General features: G+C 64.1%; 2 protein-coding genes across 10 annotated transcripts in view; both read right to left on the reverse strand.

The window, feature by feature from the left end:
• The window catches only part of TMEM184A (transmembrane protein 184A), a 19,047-nt gene extending 4,425 nt beyond the window's left edge, over positions 1-14,622 (reverse strand). For 2 of the 8 annotated variants that reach the window (XM_032459874.1, XM_032459878.1), the window contains exons 1-7: positions 14,411-14,622; positions 5,403-5,612; positions 2,610-2,775; positions 2,027-2,117; positions 1,642-1,926; positions 705-874; positions 29-226 (exon numbers count right to left, since the gene is read on the reverse strand). In XM_032459874.1, coding sequence (XP_032315765.1) covers positions 29-226; positions 705-874; positions 1,642-1,926; positions 2,027-2,117; positions 2,610-2,775; positions 5,403-5,612; positions 14,411-14,587 — 1,297 coding nt within the window. In that variant the 5' untranslated portion in view covers positions 14,588-14,622. Of the gene's footprint in view, positions 1-28; positions 227-704; positions 875-1,641; positions 1,927-2,026; positions 2,118-2,609; positions 2,776-5,402; positions 5,613-5,866; positions 6,059-6,087; positions 6,230-6,272; positions 7,964-8,084; positions 8,957-10,041; positions 10,218-14,410 lie in introns of those variants that run through there. The other 6 variants (XM_032459876.1, XM_032459879.1, XM_032459881.1 and 3 more) reach the window with 6 other exon arrangements.
• Positions 14,623-14,782: 160 nt separating this feature from the next.
• PSMG3 (proteasome assembly chaperone 3) lies at positions 14,783-16,818 on the reverse strand. 2 transcript variants are annotated; one of them, XM_032459886.1, is made up of 3 exons: positions 16,739-16,818; positions 15,805-16,028; positions 14,783-15,204 (listed from the first exon to the last, which is right to left on the reverse strand). In XM_032459886.1, exons 2-3 carry the CDS (start codon positions 16,018-16,020, stop codon positions 15,052-15,054), a joined length of 369 nt encoding a protein of 122 aa, XP_032315777.1. In that variant the 5' UTR covers positions 16,021-16,028; positions 16,739-16,818; the 3' UTR covers positions 14,783-15,051. The 2 variants fall into 2 exon arrangements, with proteins under 2 accessions (XP_032315777.1, XP_032315778.1); XM_032459887.1 differs by having other exon boundaries at positions 15,805-16,042; positions 16,739-16,810.
• Positions 16,819-17,928: the final 1,110 nt, after the last annotated feature.

Here is a 17,928-nt window from a genome sequence, read left to right on the forward strand (position 1 = left end):
TCCCCGGGGCTGGCAGGGCCCAGCATACCTGGAAAGTTCTCTTTCTTCTCCGAGTACACCTGGCAGGTGAAGGCATAGCGCAGGGCGATGGAGGCAAAGAGCATCTCGATGCAGATGATGAAGTTCTGGTAGCCAGCAGCCAGCGTGCCGGCCCCCACCCTGGCCCCATCGATGACCTGGACCTCAGGGATGACCCCACACCTCTCCAGGATGGCCAGCAGCATCCCTGGGGGATGATGACAGCCACTCGGACACCCGCCCGGACGGGAGTCCGGACCAGAGCTGACCCCAGCCAAGAGTTCCCGCCGAGGCCAGCCTCATGGGCTTGGCGGGGGTCTGCAGGGCCTGGGGTTCAGAGGGGACGGGCGCCTTCAGGGCTGGGGCCCTGGCACAGCAGATACCCAAGAACTCCCCAAGTGCCTGTCTGGACCTCTCCCTGGCCCCACCCCGTCACTGTCCTCTGAAAAGTGGGGGCTGGGGCAGGGCTCCATCGCCCCGCTGCATGTTCTCTCCCCCGACGCCAGGCCAGACCTGCTGGCTGGGGAACCCGCCACTTCCCCTGCACCCAGCCTCCCGCGGAGCCGGCTGCTGTAGCCAGGGAACAGCGGGGCCCGAGGGCACCCAGAGAACCAGTGGTGGAGGTGGGGTGTGGGGTGTGGACCAGCCGTCTGGGCTCTAGCCCCCGCCTCAGCAGCCCCACCCACCCTGCCAGAAAGAGAGGAAGATGACGGCCTTGATGGTGAGGAACTTGAGGACAGGCTCGAAGGGCCGCAGGAGCTCCTTGGTGGCGAAGTAGAAAAGGAACAGGGCGTAGAGGGCCAGGCTGACGGAAGCGTTGTAGATGAGTGTGACGTACAGGTAGCCGCTGTGGACGCTGGGGGCCAGAGCAGGCGCCTGGGGTTAGGGCGGGCCCCGCACCCCCTTGTCCCCTCCCCGCCCATACCTGCTGGGCCATCGGCCTGTGCCCCCTTCCTGGGCACCAGCAGCTGTCACCCGAGGGGGACAGGGGCGGCTGAGGAGCTTGAGGGGCGCCAGCAGGGGGCCTCCAGGGATCCCGTGTTGAGTCAGTAAGGACACGAGGTTGTTTTCCCTGCAAAGCCTCCCCTGCCGGCCTCCTGTCTCCAGATTCAGCCCCTTTTCAGGCAGGAGCCCGGCTGCGCCCTCCTCCTGCCCACGGACCCATGTGGACCCACAGTCATGTGTGGGTGCCCGCATGCGCCTGTGACCGTATGAGTGCGCATGTGTGTGCACACACGTGCAGCCGTGAGCGTGTGTGTGCACACGCACATGAGTGTGTTCCCGCTGAGAGCCCACGGTACACACAGGTGCATGTATGTGAGCATGCGTGTGGGGGGTGTGGACCCAGCACAGGGCACGTCCCAGGGCAGAGCTAGGCTCCCTTGGCCAGAGTGCCCTTACATCCAAACCCAGCCCTGCGGGCCGTGCAGCCCTGGGCCCTCAGGGCACACGTGTGACAAGGGGACCACCCTTCTGGGTCTGTTTGCCACGGCCTCACCCTAGCGTTTCCCGAAAAGATGGGGAAGGGAAGGAACTTGGCCCTGCTGAGTCCTGCCCACCTTCCATGAACCCCTAGGCCGGCCCGGCCACCCCCTCCCTGCCTGCACAGCAGCCCGGCCTTACTTGAAGTCCCCATCGTGGTATTTGCCAAACGCCTGCAGGATGATGGTGACCAAGGCCATGGCCGGCTTCACGACGCAGAACTGCAGCGTGGCCTGGGGTGGGGAGGGGCGTGAGGGGCAGGGGCGGAGCCGATGAGCCCGGGAACGGAGGCGGGGCCGCTGGGCGGGGAGGCTGCTCGCTCCGCGGGAGGCTGGGCGGGCGGGCCTCACCTGCTTGCAGAAGCGCAGAAACCCGATGGAGTAGGACACGCCCCGAAGGCAGCAGGTGCCGTAGACGAAGCTGGGCCTGGGGTGTGGAAGTCCCTGAGCCTGTCCCCAAGGACACGCCCCCAGGCTGGCCCGGCTGCCCCACCCTGGGCGTCGAGGGGCCGCTGGGGGCCGCTTACCGGATGGGCTGTCCCCGAAGCTCAGCCATGATGACGCTCTCACCCCCCAGGTACTGGAAACAGAGGCTCAGGAAGCTGTAAATGACAAAGGCTGCAGAGCAGAGGGGAGGGGGTGGCAGTGAGCCGGGGGTCCACGAGGGCGCCCGGCCTGCGTGACGCCCTCCCCCGCCCCCGACCACACAGACCTCCTTGGCGCCGATTTCCCGGAGGACAAGCTGGGTTTCAGGCCACATGCCGGGACCCTCTCCTCCCAAGGGCTCCCAGCTGGGGTCTGGGACCAGGTGCCATCCCCGGTGTGGGCGGGGCCTGCACCAGCCACGATGGTTCTGATCGCCCCCACCCCTTTGCTGGCCGGTTTTCCCCGCCCGGGGCTCTGGGCAAGCCCAGCAGCAGCCCCTACACCCTCCTTGGGAGCCCGGGGGTCTAGTATTCCATGCCTGCGAGCCCCTCCTTGGCAGGCAGCCCCTCCCCTCGGGGCATCACTGACCTAGACTCAGGCCAGGAGGATGGGGTGCCCTGGGGAGCCCCTCGCTCGGCCCAGCCTCGGGCCTCTCCAGGACCCACTCAGGACCTAGGTGCTCACCTTCGTAGCAGTCCCGCACGGAGTCAAAGTAGACGTAGTGCTGGTGGCCCCCCAGCAGCAGGAGGCTGAGCCAGGAGTCGAAGGCGTAGATGGGGACGATGAAGAGCAGGCGGACGATGTAGCGCTGCTCGTTGGGGACCGTGTAGGAGCGCAGGTGCAGGTAGATCTGGGCGCGGAACACGGCAGGCTTGGCGGGCGGACGGCAGCCCGCCCCGTGAGCCTCCCTGCACCCGGTCCAGCTGGTCCTCTGCTGCGGGAGCAGGCGCTCGCCCCCGCGCTCACTCACTCACTGTCCCCTCGCTCACTCGTCCCCTCATCTGCCTCGCTCACTGTCCCCTGGTCCGTCTCGCTCACTGTCCCCTCGCTCACTCGTCCCCTTGTCCACCTCGCTCACTGTTCATTTGACGAGAATGTCCCAGCCATGACCCCGCCTGGGGGAAAGCAGTTTGTCACTCGGACGTGGGGGCGGTGAGAGGGCTGACACGGTCTGACCCCTTTGTCCCGTGGACGTGGATGGCTTCATTCACAAACAAAGATGGGATGTTCACCGCAGGGACACCCCGGAGACCAGCAGTGGGCCGGGCGGTGACTGCGACACAGGCTGCCCCACCGCCAGTGACCGTGGCGTCCCAGACGCCAACGTGGGGAAGTGCTCCGATGGAATTCCTCACATCGGGATGACAAACGGGGTGGGACCCCCGGTGTGAAAAAGCAGGTCAAAATGGAGGCAAAGACATCCCTGACTCATCCCTGACTCATCCCTGGAAACAGGAAAAGATGGCTGCCCATCACCTTCATCTGTCAACTTTCCTGGACCTTCCCTACTTCCTACGAGGACATGAACGAACAGTGACAGGGTCTTTGAGAGGAAGAGGCCCAGGGAGCCAGGCAAACAGGCGGCTGTGGTCCCAAGCACCTCTGGAAGGCTTCCTGGAGGAGGTGCCATGAGCAGAGGTGGAGAAAGGGCAGGCTGTGTGCAGAGGCACAGCACAGGGAGTGGCGGAGCAGGCTGGGTCAGAAGCCTGCTCCTTATCAGCCCCTCCCTCCCCAGCTGGTGTGGCAGGAAGTGCACGGCCTAAGCAGTAACGGGGGGGCGACTTCTGCTCCTGGTGCTGCACTGCCTGGCTAGGTGGCCTTGGCAAGCTGCTGTCCTATCTGGCCTCAGTTCCCTATCTTTAAGTGAGGGGCTGAGTCCCTCTCTGCTTGGGTTCTGAATGGGTGGAGAGTGTGGGACTCCTCAGGCCATGGAGATCCTGGCTGGGGGTGGGGTGGGGGGCAGGGTAGAAGCGAGGTAGGGCCTGGGACCTGCACCCACAGGGTCTCCGTCAGCCCTGACCGAGCTGTGGGGCCCTAGGACCCTGGGATACAGACACATGCACACAGCTGGTCCCCGTAATTACAGACACTCAGGGCTGGACAGAAGGGAAGCCGAGGCCCAGACTGTGGCTAGGACTGGGACCTCCTGGAGCCAGGACTCCGGGTGCCTGTGCCCCTCGCTGCCTCTTGTCCTATAAATCACAGCCTCTGCCAGACCTAAGTCATTCTGCCACCAGGGAGCAAGGCATGGCCTCTGTGCAAATGCAGACACACCACCTACCTGTCCAGTCTACCTGTCCGCATGCTCCAGGACAGCTTGGTAAGACTTAGGGCAAATATTGCCTCCTCCAGGAAGTCCTCCTTGATGATCCCAACAGGAAGGGACTGCCTCCTCCCACTGCTCTAGCTGCACCTTATTCAGCCTGGGCCACCCTAATACACTTGTCTCCACCTTATATTCTGGATATCTGAGGCCACACCTGGACTCAGGCCACATGGTGGGCAGCTCTCACTGAGAGAGGCATCCGCCCCCACCGCCCAGCCTTGGATGCCTCTAGCCACCCACTTCCCCACCAGCCAGGCTCCTGACCGCCCCCGCCCCAGGCTCACCCCGCCAATCCACTCCCAACACCAGGGACTGCTGAGCTGTCCTGCAGGGCAGGCCTGCCCCCTGTTCCTCGACAACAGCCCCCCCTGGCTCCCTATCACTCTGGGCTGAACGCCAGACTCCTGCACAATGATCTAGGTCCCATTTATGGGTCCCGAGTGCCTCCAGTCCAGGTGGCCCTCCCTCCCAGCCTTGCTCATGCCTCTCCAGGTGCTCCCTGGGCCAGCCTGCTGTCTGAGAGTCTCAGGACCCTATGCCCAGCCCTGTGTTCAGGCACCACTTCTGGCTGCCTGCTCTGGGGCTCCCTGGTCATCTGGGGGGCTACTTGTCTCCTCTGCTTCCCCTGGGGCCCTGTCCACTCCAGCCAAGCTCTGACCTTATTCCTGGCTCCTGGCTACTGGCTGCTGGCTCACTCCCTACAGAGCCAGGTCCCAGCCCTCACCAGCTTCCCAGAAATCTGCACCTCTTGGAGGGAGGGACCTTTCCCCTCCCAGTTACGTGAGCCTGGAAAGTCCCCCGGCCTCTCCTAGCCTCAGTCTTCTTGTCTGTCAAACGGGACAATCTGCTGACCTCAGCGAACAGGCTGAGGGGCTGACAAAATGCCCCGCCTGTGCCCGACTAGAGCTCTTCCCTCTGCCTGGCAGAGACTGCCCACCTTCAGTCCCGGCCCCCACTCCCCTGCCCCTGCGCCTGGTGTGGTACAGCCTCTGCAAGCCCCTGGGCACTGTTCCTCCGGCCAACCTGGTCTCTGAGGTCTGCCCTGAGGCCATCACCTGCGGTCCCACCACCCGAGCTGGGCCAGCCGGGCCGGGCTGAGCTGTGGCTCCCAGAGAGCAGGGCCCCAGGGAGGTGCAGAGGGGAGGGTTTACCTGGTGGCAGGTGAGCAGCAAGGCAGTCCACACGAAGATGCCTGAGATGCCGCGGGCCAGCGGGGTGGTGAGGAAGAGCTGTGAGGCAGCCTGGGAGCCGTTCCCCATGTGGTCCATCTGCTGCCCGGGGGGTATGGCTCGGGGGAGGCTGAGCTGCGGCCAGGTTGCCAACACCAGCGGGGTTCCCGCGGGCCCTGAGGCATTAGTCATCTGCAGAAGCAGGGAAGACAGAGACAGGGAGGACTGAGGGCAAAGGTACACCCAGGCGCTGGAAGCAGCCCCAGTGCCAGCAACGGGGAGGGAGCTAGGGGGAGGGGGCTGAGCTGAGCCGGCCGTGCTGGGTTTCGGTCACCGTCCCTTCTGTGGGAGTCCCGGTCTGGCCCTCCAGCCCACTCTCCCTGACTCTGGGCAGCCCTCCAGGTGCAAGAACCCAACTGTGAGGCCCGGGCCCGGGGCTCGGTCACCTGGGCAAGGACACCGGCTGCCTGACTGTGACCTAGGCTGGTCCCTATCTCTGGCATCTTGGGCTGTCGGGGAGCCCTCATGTAGGGACCAAAGACATCTGAGAAAGTCGGGGAGCCCACGCTGCCCTGCCTGCTCGGGGTGGAGTCTGGGAAGCCAGCCAGGCTGGCAAGGTCCACAGCAGCGGGGGAGGTGGGGGAGGGCAGCCCGGCACACACCGGACCTGTCTGACCGACCGTCGGGGCGCCCAGCTCGGCCGGGCCCTGGGCCACCCCAGCCCGCTCGCTCGCCCTGGGTGCCTGGTCTTCAGCTGCGTGCCAACCTGCTGGGGCACTGGGCACCTCCCTCCTCCCACACTCAAGGCCTCCACCACTCCCTGCAGACTTGGTCACAGGGCCCAGCACCTACCTCTCAGGCAGGAAGCTCCCGGGTAGGCCCTGGGAGGCCCGGCCTCCAGAGAAGCCTAGCTGGTCATTGGCGTGGCCACGTGGGCCCCACTGTTGGCCCCAGTGGGGGGTGGGGCCAGGCTACTTTCTGTGCCAGGCCTGGGGAGGGATGGCCACCATCTCTCCTCCCCTGTGGCCCACCTGAGTGCTTGGCCGCAGGGAGGGGCGGAGGCCGAGGGGGAGGAGCGGAGGGCTGCCCCTCCCCCGTCGACACTGGATCCCTCCCCTGGCTGTGTGCTTGGCAGCAGCTGGCTCCCAGGAACCTGCTGGCCACTGGGTGCCCTCACTGGCCTGCACCAGAAGGCCAGGCAGCAGCGGCCTGGCCCCGAGGCAGGTGGGAGGGGTCTGCAGTGGGCCAGAGTGGGCTGTGCCTCCATAGGGGGCACAGGTTCCATTTAGGGTGCTGGAAAGTTCTGGAAGGAGACAGAGGTGGCAGTTGCACAACATTGTGTGGGTATTAAATGACACTTACAAATGAATACCTCCACTAGGAGAGTGTCACCTCCATTTAAAAAGCCCCAGTCCCCAAGAGCTGCACTGGAAACATTTCTGTCTTTTTGCCGGGGGTGTGGGTGAGTGACAGGCCACTGGTCCTGCTTCGGGGCTCAGCTCACCTGCCCCATGGTCAGCCCTCTGCCAATTTTTTCTTCTTCAAATTAAATGCATTTAATTACAATGCTAGCCCACATTCACACTATGGACAATCTCTCCGCAGTCCCAGATGCAACTGCTTCCCTACCTTGCAGTGGTGACCCTCGGCCTGCGGCCACCGCAGAGGTCAGCTCAGGTGGCCAAGGCCCTGGGAAGGGGCTCGCCCGCCAGGGCTCCTGGAGGGGGCGGGGGAGTGGGGGCCTCGGCCGGCTCTTGGCTCCACTCCCTACACAAACGGGCATGTGCTGCTGTGGCCACCAGGACGCAGTGCCTGCCCTGCACCCGTCAGGGGCCCACACATACCCTGTCCTTCCTGACGCCCGACTCTCCCCGTGGCCCTAAGTCACAGGGTCAAGACCCCTTTTAGGGGTGGGAGTTGGGAGCTCAGAGGGGCTCATCCATGTTTCCAGGGTCCCCCAGGGGTCCAGGGGGAGGCTGTCTATGGGGACACCCACCCTGATCCCCCTCCTCTCCGTCCACAGCTGGGGAGTCCCTCAGACACGCCCTGAAGTCGTGATCCTGACTCACATAAAGCCCCGGGGCCCTGTCCCCAACTTCCTGCTGCCCTGTACGGCCTCCTCCAAGCTCTGCCAGGAGCCCTCTGTGCCGACTCTCCCCCTTGTCCCGCCCTCTCGGATGTCACCTCCCCTCTCCCATCACTGCTTCAAATCCCCCAGGACCATCGGGAACCTGGTGCCTTGCCCATCCCAGCCCCGGGGCGAAGGGAGCGAGCGTGCACGTGGGCGTCCACTCGGCCCGGCAGGTGCGGCCAATGTGCTCTAAACTGTCTCCAGCCAACGCGAGTTCCTACGAGCCCTGTGCTCCCCCCAAGCCCCACCTGCCCACAGCACCAGAGCCCAGCCGGTGCCGAGACCTGCAGGTGTGGGCCCAGATCCTCCTGGCCCCCTCTCCTCTCTGGCTTCCTGACCGGGTCGCTCCAGAGGCAGCCTCGGTACTCAGCTGTCCATCCGGCCCATGGTCTCAGCCACCCTGGCAGGCCCCCTCCCCTCTCTGGGCCCCTGCTTTCGCGTCTGTAAAGGTGAGTTTGGGGCCTCCAGCCCTCCCCAGGGTATGGCATGCAGGGCCCTGCCGTCCCCAGGGGTCTGGGACAACCCGCACTTGCCTTGTCTGGAGCTCAGGGGAAGGCTCCCGGCCGCAGGGCCCTCCCAGGGCCCAGACCCCGCAGCAGGCCACATATCAGGCGTGGCCCGTGAGCAAGCAGGGCGCCGTGGGTGGGCAAGGTGCTGCTTCTCCAGGGCAGAGGGAGGGGGCTGGGCCGTGCCGAACCCGTGCCCAATGGACAAAGGGTCCTGGGTCTGGGGACACAAGGGCCCCAGCACTCCAGTCCTGGGAAGGGCCAGGGAGACACTGACCCCTTGGCCACCCATGGGACTCTCTGGCCCAGTGAGGCCCCACCCCTGGTGGCTGCTGTCACACTCAGGAGAGGCGGCCAGGCTGACCAGGCCTGATTTCCCTTCCTGGGGCTGGACGCTGACCAAGCCTGTCACAGGACAGACCTGCCCACCTGGATGCAGGCAGCTGAGGCCTTTGACCACTGTTTTCTGGCCAGGTGTCAGGGCTCCTGGCAGCTCCTGGTCAGACTGTGGGGTGGCCGAGAATCCACAGGCCAGTCCCAGACCTCAACGCCCCCATCCCAACACTTCCCTTTCACCCCAGTGACCTAATGCCCGGGGCTCTTGGCCTCGGGGCGGCATGATCCTCCTTGAAGGCTCCCCTGCTGTGCCAGGCCTGCCACCTGGGGACACGGGGCTGCTCTCCCACAGGGGACAGACTCTCCCTTTCCTCCTTCCCCTCCCCAGGCCCTTTCAGCAGCTGAGAGCTGCCCACTTTGGGCTGGCAGAGACAGGGCTGGGGGACAGGGTGGTAGGTGTGTCCTGACACCTCAGTGCCCCAGGCCGGCCCACCAGCATCCTTTGGCTCTACCCCTGGGGCCCTCACCTGCTGGTGCCCAGGGAGTGGGGGACAGGATCTGCCCCTGGGTGGCTGCGGTGGCCCATACGATGGCCACTAACTCAACTCTACCCACTGCGGCCTGAGCTGGGATGACTAGACAGGCCCCCTCCCACCCTACCCTTCAGGCTGTGGATGGTGACTCCCGGCCTGGAACCCACCAGCCTGGGGACCCTGAGCTGCCCCTTCCCTTCCTCTGGGCCTCGGGGGGCAGGCGATGGCAGTACCCTTCCACTCTGGTTTGGAGAGTCCTTGCACGGGGGCAGGAGGGAACGTTCTGCCTCCTGGAGGCCGAGGTGCCGGCTCCCCACTAGGCCAGGACCCTGGGCCCCAAAGCCGGGAGGAGCAGGGCCCTGGGTCAGACACGTGGGTTGGGCCCCTGGCCTGGCCCCTCACCGAGTCTGTGACTTTGGACAAACCGTGGGCCTGAGTCTCAGTTTCCACCGGGGACTGAGCAGCCGTGGGCAACAGGTCCACGCTGGTCGGAGTGGGGACTCGGTGGGCAAGGGGGGTGCCCGTTCTTCTCAAAGGTGGCTGCGGGCTGCTGCAGCCGGGCCGCTCGGCCGGGGGCCCCGCCAGCCGGGGCACGTGGTGGGCCTCCTCAGCTTCGGGGCTGCAGGGCTGCCCAGCCCGGTCCTGCCGCCCGGCAGAACCACACGGGGCTCGGGGACTTGGCTCCTTTCCTCCCGTCCTCTGCCCTCCTCATGCCAGGCCGAGTCCCTCCCCCAGGCCTGCCGCCTCAGTCCCCACGGAGGGCGTGTCTGAACCTGCCCGTAGCCCCAGAGCGAGCTGCCAGCCCCGCGTGCGTGCCCTGCGGGGCCCCCTTCCGTGCGGAGCTGGGGCAGGGGTGCTGACCGGGGCCTGGCCCGGCCAGGCTGGCCTGAGACCCTTTTTGGTCAGCAGGTGGCATCCTGGGGCCTGGGAGGGGATATAGACTGGGGTAGAGGTGGTGGGGGCGGGGGCGGGCAAAGCGGCTGCGAGTCCCAGAGTTTCAAGGTGTGGGCGCTTTTCTCCAGGAGTGCGGGGGCCGCAGGCTGGACACCGCGCCTCTCCTGTGGGCGCTCACACATGTACACGCATGTACACTCGCACGTGCACACGTAGCTCACCTCCCTGGCAGCTCCCTCAGCCGTCTTGCCAGGCCCCTCGGGCAGGTCTGAGAGCGGTGGCCAGGGGTGTCCGGCCCCGCGGCGGGGCCTTCAGCCCTCTGCGGTCCCTCCTGACAGTGGCCAGGGCCGGCCCCAGGTACGATTGCTCCTGGGGAGGCGCTGGCCTCTGCCGAGACCCAGGAGACTCCTCCCTGCCGCCCACCCCACCCGCCCTGCCAGGCCAGCCCAACCTGCATGGTAGCCCAGCCACACCCTCCCCGTGCCCTGTCCAGATTAGGGGACCAGCCATCCCTCCATGTGCCACCCAGCTGGTGGCGAGTCTCCAACATCTGCGTGTGGCCCAGGTGTGGCTCTGGGTGGCTCCTCCCTGGCCACCTGTGTGGGTGGGAGGCTGAGGCACTTTGTACGTGCAGTGAGATCAAACAGGGTGTTATGGGGTCTGCCACCTGTCCCCCTCTGTTCACGCTGCTCTGTTTCCCTGTGGCCCCTTCTTCCCTTGACTGTCCTGCATCGGGGAGCCCCACCCTGTGCCGTTAACGGGGCTACCACGTGCACAGGGCCTTCCCTGGGCCGAGGAGCACAGCCCTCGGGTGGTGGGACAGGGAGGAGCTCTGGTCACTAGGAGGCTGAAGGGTGTGGGCCCCTAGCCAGGAGGTGGGGGTGCGGTGGCCTGAGTCCCGGCTTGTTCCACCTGCACGGCCTTGAGCCTCAGTCTTCCTGTCTGTGAAGGGGGCTCAAGGATCTGTGTGCCCTGGGTAGTGTAGCGCTGGTGGCTGCATGGAGAGGGCATGTCCTGCGTGCCGGCCAGGGGCCTGTGACAACCTGCTTGAGGGCTGGTGTCTCTGGGTTTCCTTTGCTTGGAAACCTCCCCTCCCTGACTGTTTCCTCCAGCCTCTCTCTCCACTCCTTCCCCTCCCCCACTTCCAGCAGCCACAGTTCTCCCAGTGCCCCCCACACCCACTCCGTCCCGCAGGGACACTGGACCCTCTGCGCCTTCTCCAGGCCCAGACATGGGTGGTGGCCATTATCAGCCATCTTGTCAGTGAGCAATTCTCCGCCCACTAGACCCTCCCCTCTTTGCCACGCGATGGGAGTCGTGGTTCTGCACAGCCCTCCTTGGGGGGCTCTAGAGAGGTTTGCTGAAGAGACACAGAGTCCGTGAGAGAAACTGGCAGCCTCTGCCTGCCGTGCGCTCCTGCCTCTGCCCTGGGCCTTCCAGGGGCCCACCCGAGAGCACGTCCTCCTGAAAGCAGCCTCGCCTCCCCAGGGCTCCGGAGCCTCCCACCTTCTCACAATCCTTCTGGAATTCACGAGTCCTCCGCCCCACCCTTCGTGCCACACAAGACGGGCTGGTCCTCTGTGTTCAGCCGTGGGCAGGACACCTGAACGACACGGGCCTCCCTGCGATCACTTTCCACATCGCCCATCTGGCCCTCATTCTCGTCGCTTACCCGGTGCCCCTCCTGATTTCCAGCTCTACTCCAGTTCGCTCAGCTGGGCCCTCCTGCACGCCACTGTCCTGTCCCACGGGCTCCTCGCCATCACTGATCCGGGGCTCTGTCCGTCCCTGGACTGGCTCCTCAGACTGAAATCCAAGAGCAGCCGCCCTCCTGGCCTCTCCTGACCTCCAAGGGGACCCGCTCACCCGAGTCTGAGCCTGAGCCGCAGGCCCATGTCCCCTCAGGAAGAGAGAGTGAGAGGGAGGGGCACCTGGGGTCCTCTGCTGGTGGCCCAGCAGAGCAGTGTCGGGCAACTACATGGCGCTGGCGCAAGGGCACGGCCTTGCAGAAGGGCGCCTCCTCTCCCAGCCCGTGCGTTCACTGTTTACATTCTGCTGTAAGTTGCTGCAAGTTGTAATTACAGTTTGATCGCCGGGTAAGCACCACATGCAGCCTTTCCATCTAAAGGAATAACAATTTCCACAAGGGTGACAGCCCTGCCCGCGGGAGCTGCGGCTTGCAGACCTCTCTGTCGGAGCGAGCAGCTCTCCTCCTGAATTACAGCGGCTGGGAGCCCAGCGCCCCTTTGCACACAGGTCGTGTGTCTTGATTTACACAGCAGAGCAGAGTGTGTGGCACTAGATGAAATGATGGAAGCCTTATTCTCAGTCTGTATTTTTAATAGCTACCAGGCAGCTTCTGGAAGCTGTAAACATGGACTCGGGAAGGCGCTGGGGACCTTGGTGTCAATTATACATCAGTTGCTCCACCCCGCCCAGGCGGGCAGCCTTGGGACAGTGCAAATAACAGGGGCACAGCTGCGTTTACGTCCGAGGGCTGCCACTGGTCACCGGGGGCTGAGGGACTTGCCTTGCCCTCCTGAGCCTCAATTTTCTCCACTGCCTGCCCGCCTCTTAAGAGAGGCCACAAGGACCCCATCAGGTGGCTCACAGGAGGCCCCAGCCCCGAGGCTGGATCAGAGCCAGACAGAAGCACAGAGGTCAGTCTGCCCTCAGTGTCCACAAGGAAGACGCCAGGTTCTCAGCGCAGAGCCCCAGGCCAGGAGACGGGTGAGGGGTGAACCTCACGGCCCCCAGGCCCTCTGCCTCAGTGGTAGCTGTGACCTGGTGCCTGTCTCATCACCTGACATGTAGGCGACCAGGGCAGTGGCCTCACGGGTGGACGTGAGGATGAACAGTACCACGAGCGGGTGAAGGGCTGAGCGCAAAGCCAGCACATGAGCAGGCGGCGGGAGCCAGTCCTGTTGTCACACGTCTAGAGCCCAAATCAGAAAACCAAATCTGCACATCTGAGCTGGTCTCCCGTCCCGGCTCTGGGTAACCTGCTGGTCACGTTTCCGCAGACCACACACCTGACCTTTAGATGACAAGAGTGCTGGTTACAGGCTGGTGGTGAGCAACGGGACTTCTGCCTGCCTGTGCCCTCCAGTGTGCTCTGACGGGGTGCACAGCGCTCCAGAACTGGCTCCTCCCTGACCACCACCTCACACCCCCCCATCTCCTTTAACTGGCAGTGCCTGGGTCCCCACACCTGCCACAGCACACGTCACCTCTGGGGTCCTCACGTGTGGGACAGACCTTCTCCCTCTTCTCTGCTCAGTCAGCTCCTTTCTGGCCTTTAAAATGTGTGTCTGTGGCTGCAGAGCCATTGGACTGTGGTACAAATCTGTCTGAGGGGCAGGGAGGGGTGGACAAAGCTGCCTGGAGTCCTTGAGCTGGACTTGACTGCAAAGGAGACCTGTGTCTCCCAGGATGGGCCTGCCTCAGTTTCCCCAGTGGGAGCTGGGGATTCTTGGTCACTCGGACTCCTCGCTTGGCATCAGCACCCACTCCGGGAAGTCTGGCAGACCCCACGTGTGACTCCCCAGCCCTCCTGACGCTGAGGCCACCGGCCACCCTGCGGCTGGTCCTCGCCCGTGGGTTTACCCGACCGACCGTCTCTGGACCAGACGTGTGCTGACAGTGACCCCCACCCCCACCCCAGGGAGGAGCCAGGCCGTCTGCAGAGGGGACGAGCCCCTGAAGACAGCTTTCCCCTGCCCCAGCTTCTGCAAACTCACCCTCTAAATTCTTCATAGATTGGACCAGCAGCCTGGTCTTTCCCACTGACCTGTCCTCGACAGCGGTTTCTAAATTCAGACAGGATTTCAGAGGCTACTGGTTCTCAGAGAAACCAACACAACGACCCATACCTGATCCCATACACACGCAGGCCCACCCGGCTTCTCTCTGTGAGAACCTGGACAAGGCGCCCGAGATTCCCCAGGGCCGTCTTGGGACCACCCGTCTCAGGGGTCCTGGCTGGCCTCTGCTCCCAGACCCCCGTCCTGGGTCCACCTGTCTCGGGGTCCTGGCTGGCCTCTGCTCCCAAACCCCGGGTCCTGCCTGGACTGTCCTGTCGTCCCTATTTCCTCACGAGACTAAGAGTCAGATGGCACAAGGGCTGACCCTTCGGTCTCTGGTATGACCAGCAACACGGGCGGGTCACTGCATCTGGAGGGATAGGGGAGCCCCTGTCACAGGCCTGGGCGCCTGGAGGCTGACCTCTGTGGTGCCCATGATGTCCTGAAGCCAAGCCATGCCCCGTGCCTCTGCCCACCCTTGGGAGCATTTCCAAAAGGCAACCCCAGCCTGACTTGAAACCCTTCACCAGCTCCACGCCAAGCTCAGATCAAGTCCCAAGGTCTCAACTCAGCAGTGACCTCGCCATGTCCCCCATCCCCGGGCTTCACATCCAACCAGCCCCCAACACCCTGGGGGCTGACCTTCGCAGCCCTGGCCCCCACCATGCTTCTCCTGGCTTTGCTGAAACACCCTGTTCCCCGTTAGGACTCCCCTCCTCCCGAGCCTTCCCTGGGCAGTGAGGCGCCACCGACTCTGCCCCACCGAGCCCTCTCCTGGCTGACCCACCTGTGGGGTGATGCGTGGCTGCCCCCAGCTTTTAGGGATGGGGGTCTGAAGGCTAGGGTGTGTGCCCTGCTTCATCGCACAGCACAACAGCAGGCAACGCTCGTGGAGAGGAAGCGCGCAGCCGCCCGGCCCCGAGCACACCGAGCCGCCGCGGGAAGAGGAGCCGCGAGAGGGCATGCACACAGCCAGCTCCTGGGAGCGCCTCACCGTGTGAGCTTCAGACTGAGTTTTCGCCAGACAGGCTTTCCGCCCACCCACGGGGCACTAAGGTGAGCTTGCACTGCGTGACCTTCCCAGCATTAAGACGGGCTGTGAAGGATTTGGGGATATGCACTTGTTCTTAATAAAAAATTATTTTTCTCCAACAACTGATTTGCACATGGAAGGCCATGACTCATGATCAATTCTCAAATACGGGCAACTGTTTGGACCCGCGGAGAACCGTTCACAACCTCCCCTGGACGTGTCCACGGCCTCCTCCCTCCGAGGATGACACGAGCAACCAAAGTCTGCATATTTCTTCCAGCTTCCAGGGGTAAAGCCCAAGAAGGTGCCTCCTTCTGACTGAAGGAGGGTCCTCACATCCTCGAGAGGGGCGCTTCCTCTTGGCCCGGCCGGGCAGCAGCCGTGGCCACTCCAGGTCACCACACCTGGCACGTCTGTATCACCTCCTGCAAGGCCCTCACCCCCTCCACGCTCTTGTCCTTCACCGCCATGGCAAGGAGGACTGCTCTGTTTCCAGCTGCTTGAGACACGAACGCCACCAGGTTCTTGGCAAAGACGTGGATGAGAGGCTGGTGAAGGGAAGGGGAGAAGACCGTTTTAACTGCGGGAAATCTGTTCTCTTCTCAATGCCTTCGCTAAGGACCCCTCAGGAACCCAGACTGGCTTCCCACACCACCACTAAATTTCAGGGCCAGAGTGATTCAGGGTTAACGTGACTCTCCTAACACGCCAGTCATAAACACACTGCTAGGAGCATCATTAAATTTGTTTCCTTTGTGCTTGCTGGGTACTCTCTCTACTCTGGAAGGACCCACGAATGAGTCTGTGGAGGGAAGCTCTGTCAAACAGCACAGATGATCTTTCTAGAACGGAGCACAGACAACCACTCATTACCATAATGTATTGTGACAGGGTCAAACTGAGGGGAAGGTCTACATTACAAAATCAATACCTCCGCTTGTCTGCTGACAAAACGTTGATGGGGTGTGAGAACCATCCACCAAGGGCAGGCGGATGCCCTCAGATGCAGAGGCCTCAGAAAACCCTGTTGCAGGCTGGGGGTGGGGGGGCTGCCTGCCTGCCTGCCTGCCAGATGCTCTACGGCCATACTGACAAATTATAGTCACAGAAGTGCGTTTTCCGCCACCACAGGGAGCCCTACACTTTACCTCGTCCGGCCCGAGGAGGACTTTAGTGGTGAGCACAGGCTTGCTGATGTCACTGGTCACGTTGCTGGGTTCCAGGGAGACCAGGGTCCCCATTTTCCCGAACTGGGTCACCACCACCAGGATGTGGCTGCTGAAGGCCGTGCAGACCACCTGGGTTGGTACCCCACACACCACTTCAGTCTTCTGTTTTGATACCACCAATGGTTTGCCTTCCATGGCTGGGTCTGTTCAATGGTAACTTTAGTTTATGTTTAAAAGAAGGGGGGGGGGAGTAAATCATCAATTTCAGATAGGCCTTGGAGCTCCAGAATATGTACCACTTGGGATTAAAACAGAGTAAGAGGTGGGGGGCGGACCGCTCAGTGGTAGAGCGCATGCTTAGCATGCATGAGGTCCTGGGTTCAATCCCCAGCACCTCCACTTTAAAAAAAACTGTAGGCGCATTTAAAAGCCTGTCTCTGTTCATCCATACAGGTTTCACTCGCCTGGAACTTTCTGGATTCGTTGACTAGACACACACGTATACACAGACAGGCCGGGCAGAGGCGGGATGTCAAACACGCTTTTGTCTCTAGAGGTAGGTTGGGACTCTCCTCTCCCACGCGCTCGGGGCCCTCGCCGTCTGCACCGCGGTGACCCCACAGCCTCCTGAGGGCTCCCAGCGGAGCCGCGGGTGGGGAAGGAGGCGCCGCAGGTGCAGGGACCCGGGCCGGTGGCCGCGCCCCCGCCGCCCCTCCGGTCCACCCACTGAGGTTTCATTTTCCTTGTCTGGGGAAACCACCGGTCCCGCAGGAGAAGCAGCACCCCCACCACGGCGCGGGGCAGAGGGCGGCTGGCGCTGGACGGGGCCCACGGGGACGCCCACCCTCCCGGCCCGGCTCCGACCACGCCGCCCGCCCACCCACCTACCCACCTACCCACCTACCCACCATACCTCCCGCGCTCACCGCCCCGCGCCGCGCCGCGCCCGGAAGTGACGCACCTGGGAGGCCGGCGCGGGCCCGCCCCCGACAGGCCCCGCCCCACCCTCGAAGGCCAGGCCTCTCACTCGCTCCGCTGCTTCCGCCGGAAGTGCGGCCCTCAGGGCTTCCGGTCCCGCCGGGGGCTTCCGGGCGCTGAGCCGCGGCTTTCCGAGTTCCGGGGCAGCGCTGGCCGGGCGCTGTGTCTCGGGGAAGGGGCGGCAGCCCTGACGCGCGGGCCTCGGCCCCTCGGCCCCAGACCTTCGGTAGAGGCCTCTGGCTTCCGCGGAAGGGGGCCCTCGGGCTCTCCTCGTGGGGACCCTCAGAAGTGGGGTCTCGCCCCCGGGCCGTGGGTTCCAGGACCCTCGGAAAGGGGAGCTGAGAGAGGAAAGCGGGCTGCACGGCAGTTAAAGCGCTGAAGACGGATGAGGCCGTCGGGGTGGAAGGGCTCGCCCCGAGCGCCGCGCCGGCCGTGGGGACTGCAGCCTCGGAGCGGCGGGGGGCCGGGGGCGGGGCGGCCCTAAGAGGAGGCGTCCGGGGCGGGCGTTCCTGCCGAGCCCACCCGGCAGCAGTCGCGCTGAGCGCCGGCGGGGTGGCCCCGGGTTAGACAGCCAGGTTGCCCCGCACGGAGGATGGGGCTCCTTGCCAACATGAACATGCGGACGCCGCACAGCCGTGCAGCGGCGGGGGGTCTAGGACGGAGTCCCGGCGGGCGCCCGCCGCCTGGCCGTGACAGGCCTTGGGGCCCTCTGGGTGGGCCCGGGGGCCTCTGCCCTCGGAAGTCCGCCTGGGGTATCCTCCCGCGTCCGAGGGAATAAGCAGAGCTAACATTGTTGGCACTGGGTGTGTGCCAGGCGCTGGTCTAAGTGCTTTATATATAGTAACTCGTTTACTCTCAACAACCCCATTAAGTAGAGGCATTATTGTCCCCGTTTTACAGTCGGGATGTTCAGGTTCAGAGAACCCACCCCAGGTCACGAAGCTGGCAAGGGCTGGATCTGGGCTTCAGACCTTTGCCCTCAGTTACTGGTCCTGTGACCCGCATGCCCAGGTCAAGGGAAGGAGGAGGGACCAGTGCTGTCTGGTTCCTCCCAGGGATTCTGTGAGCCCCCCACTGCGTGTCTTCCCGTTGTCCAAGCTGGAGGTTGTGTCGGCAGGCTGGGGG

Source organism: Camelus ferus, chromosome 18, assembly GCF_009834535.1.
Source record: "Camelus ferus isolate YT-003-E chromosome 18, BCGSAC_Cfer_1.0, whole genome shotgun sequence".
In the NCBI taxonomy this organism is placed as follows: Eukaryota; Metazoa; Chordata; class Mammalia; order Artiodactyla; family Camelidae; genus Camelus; species Camelus ferus.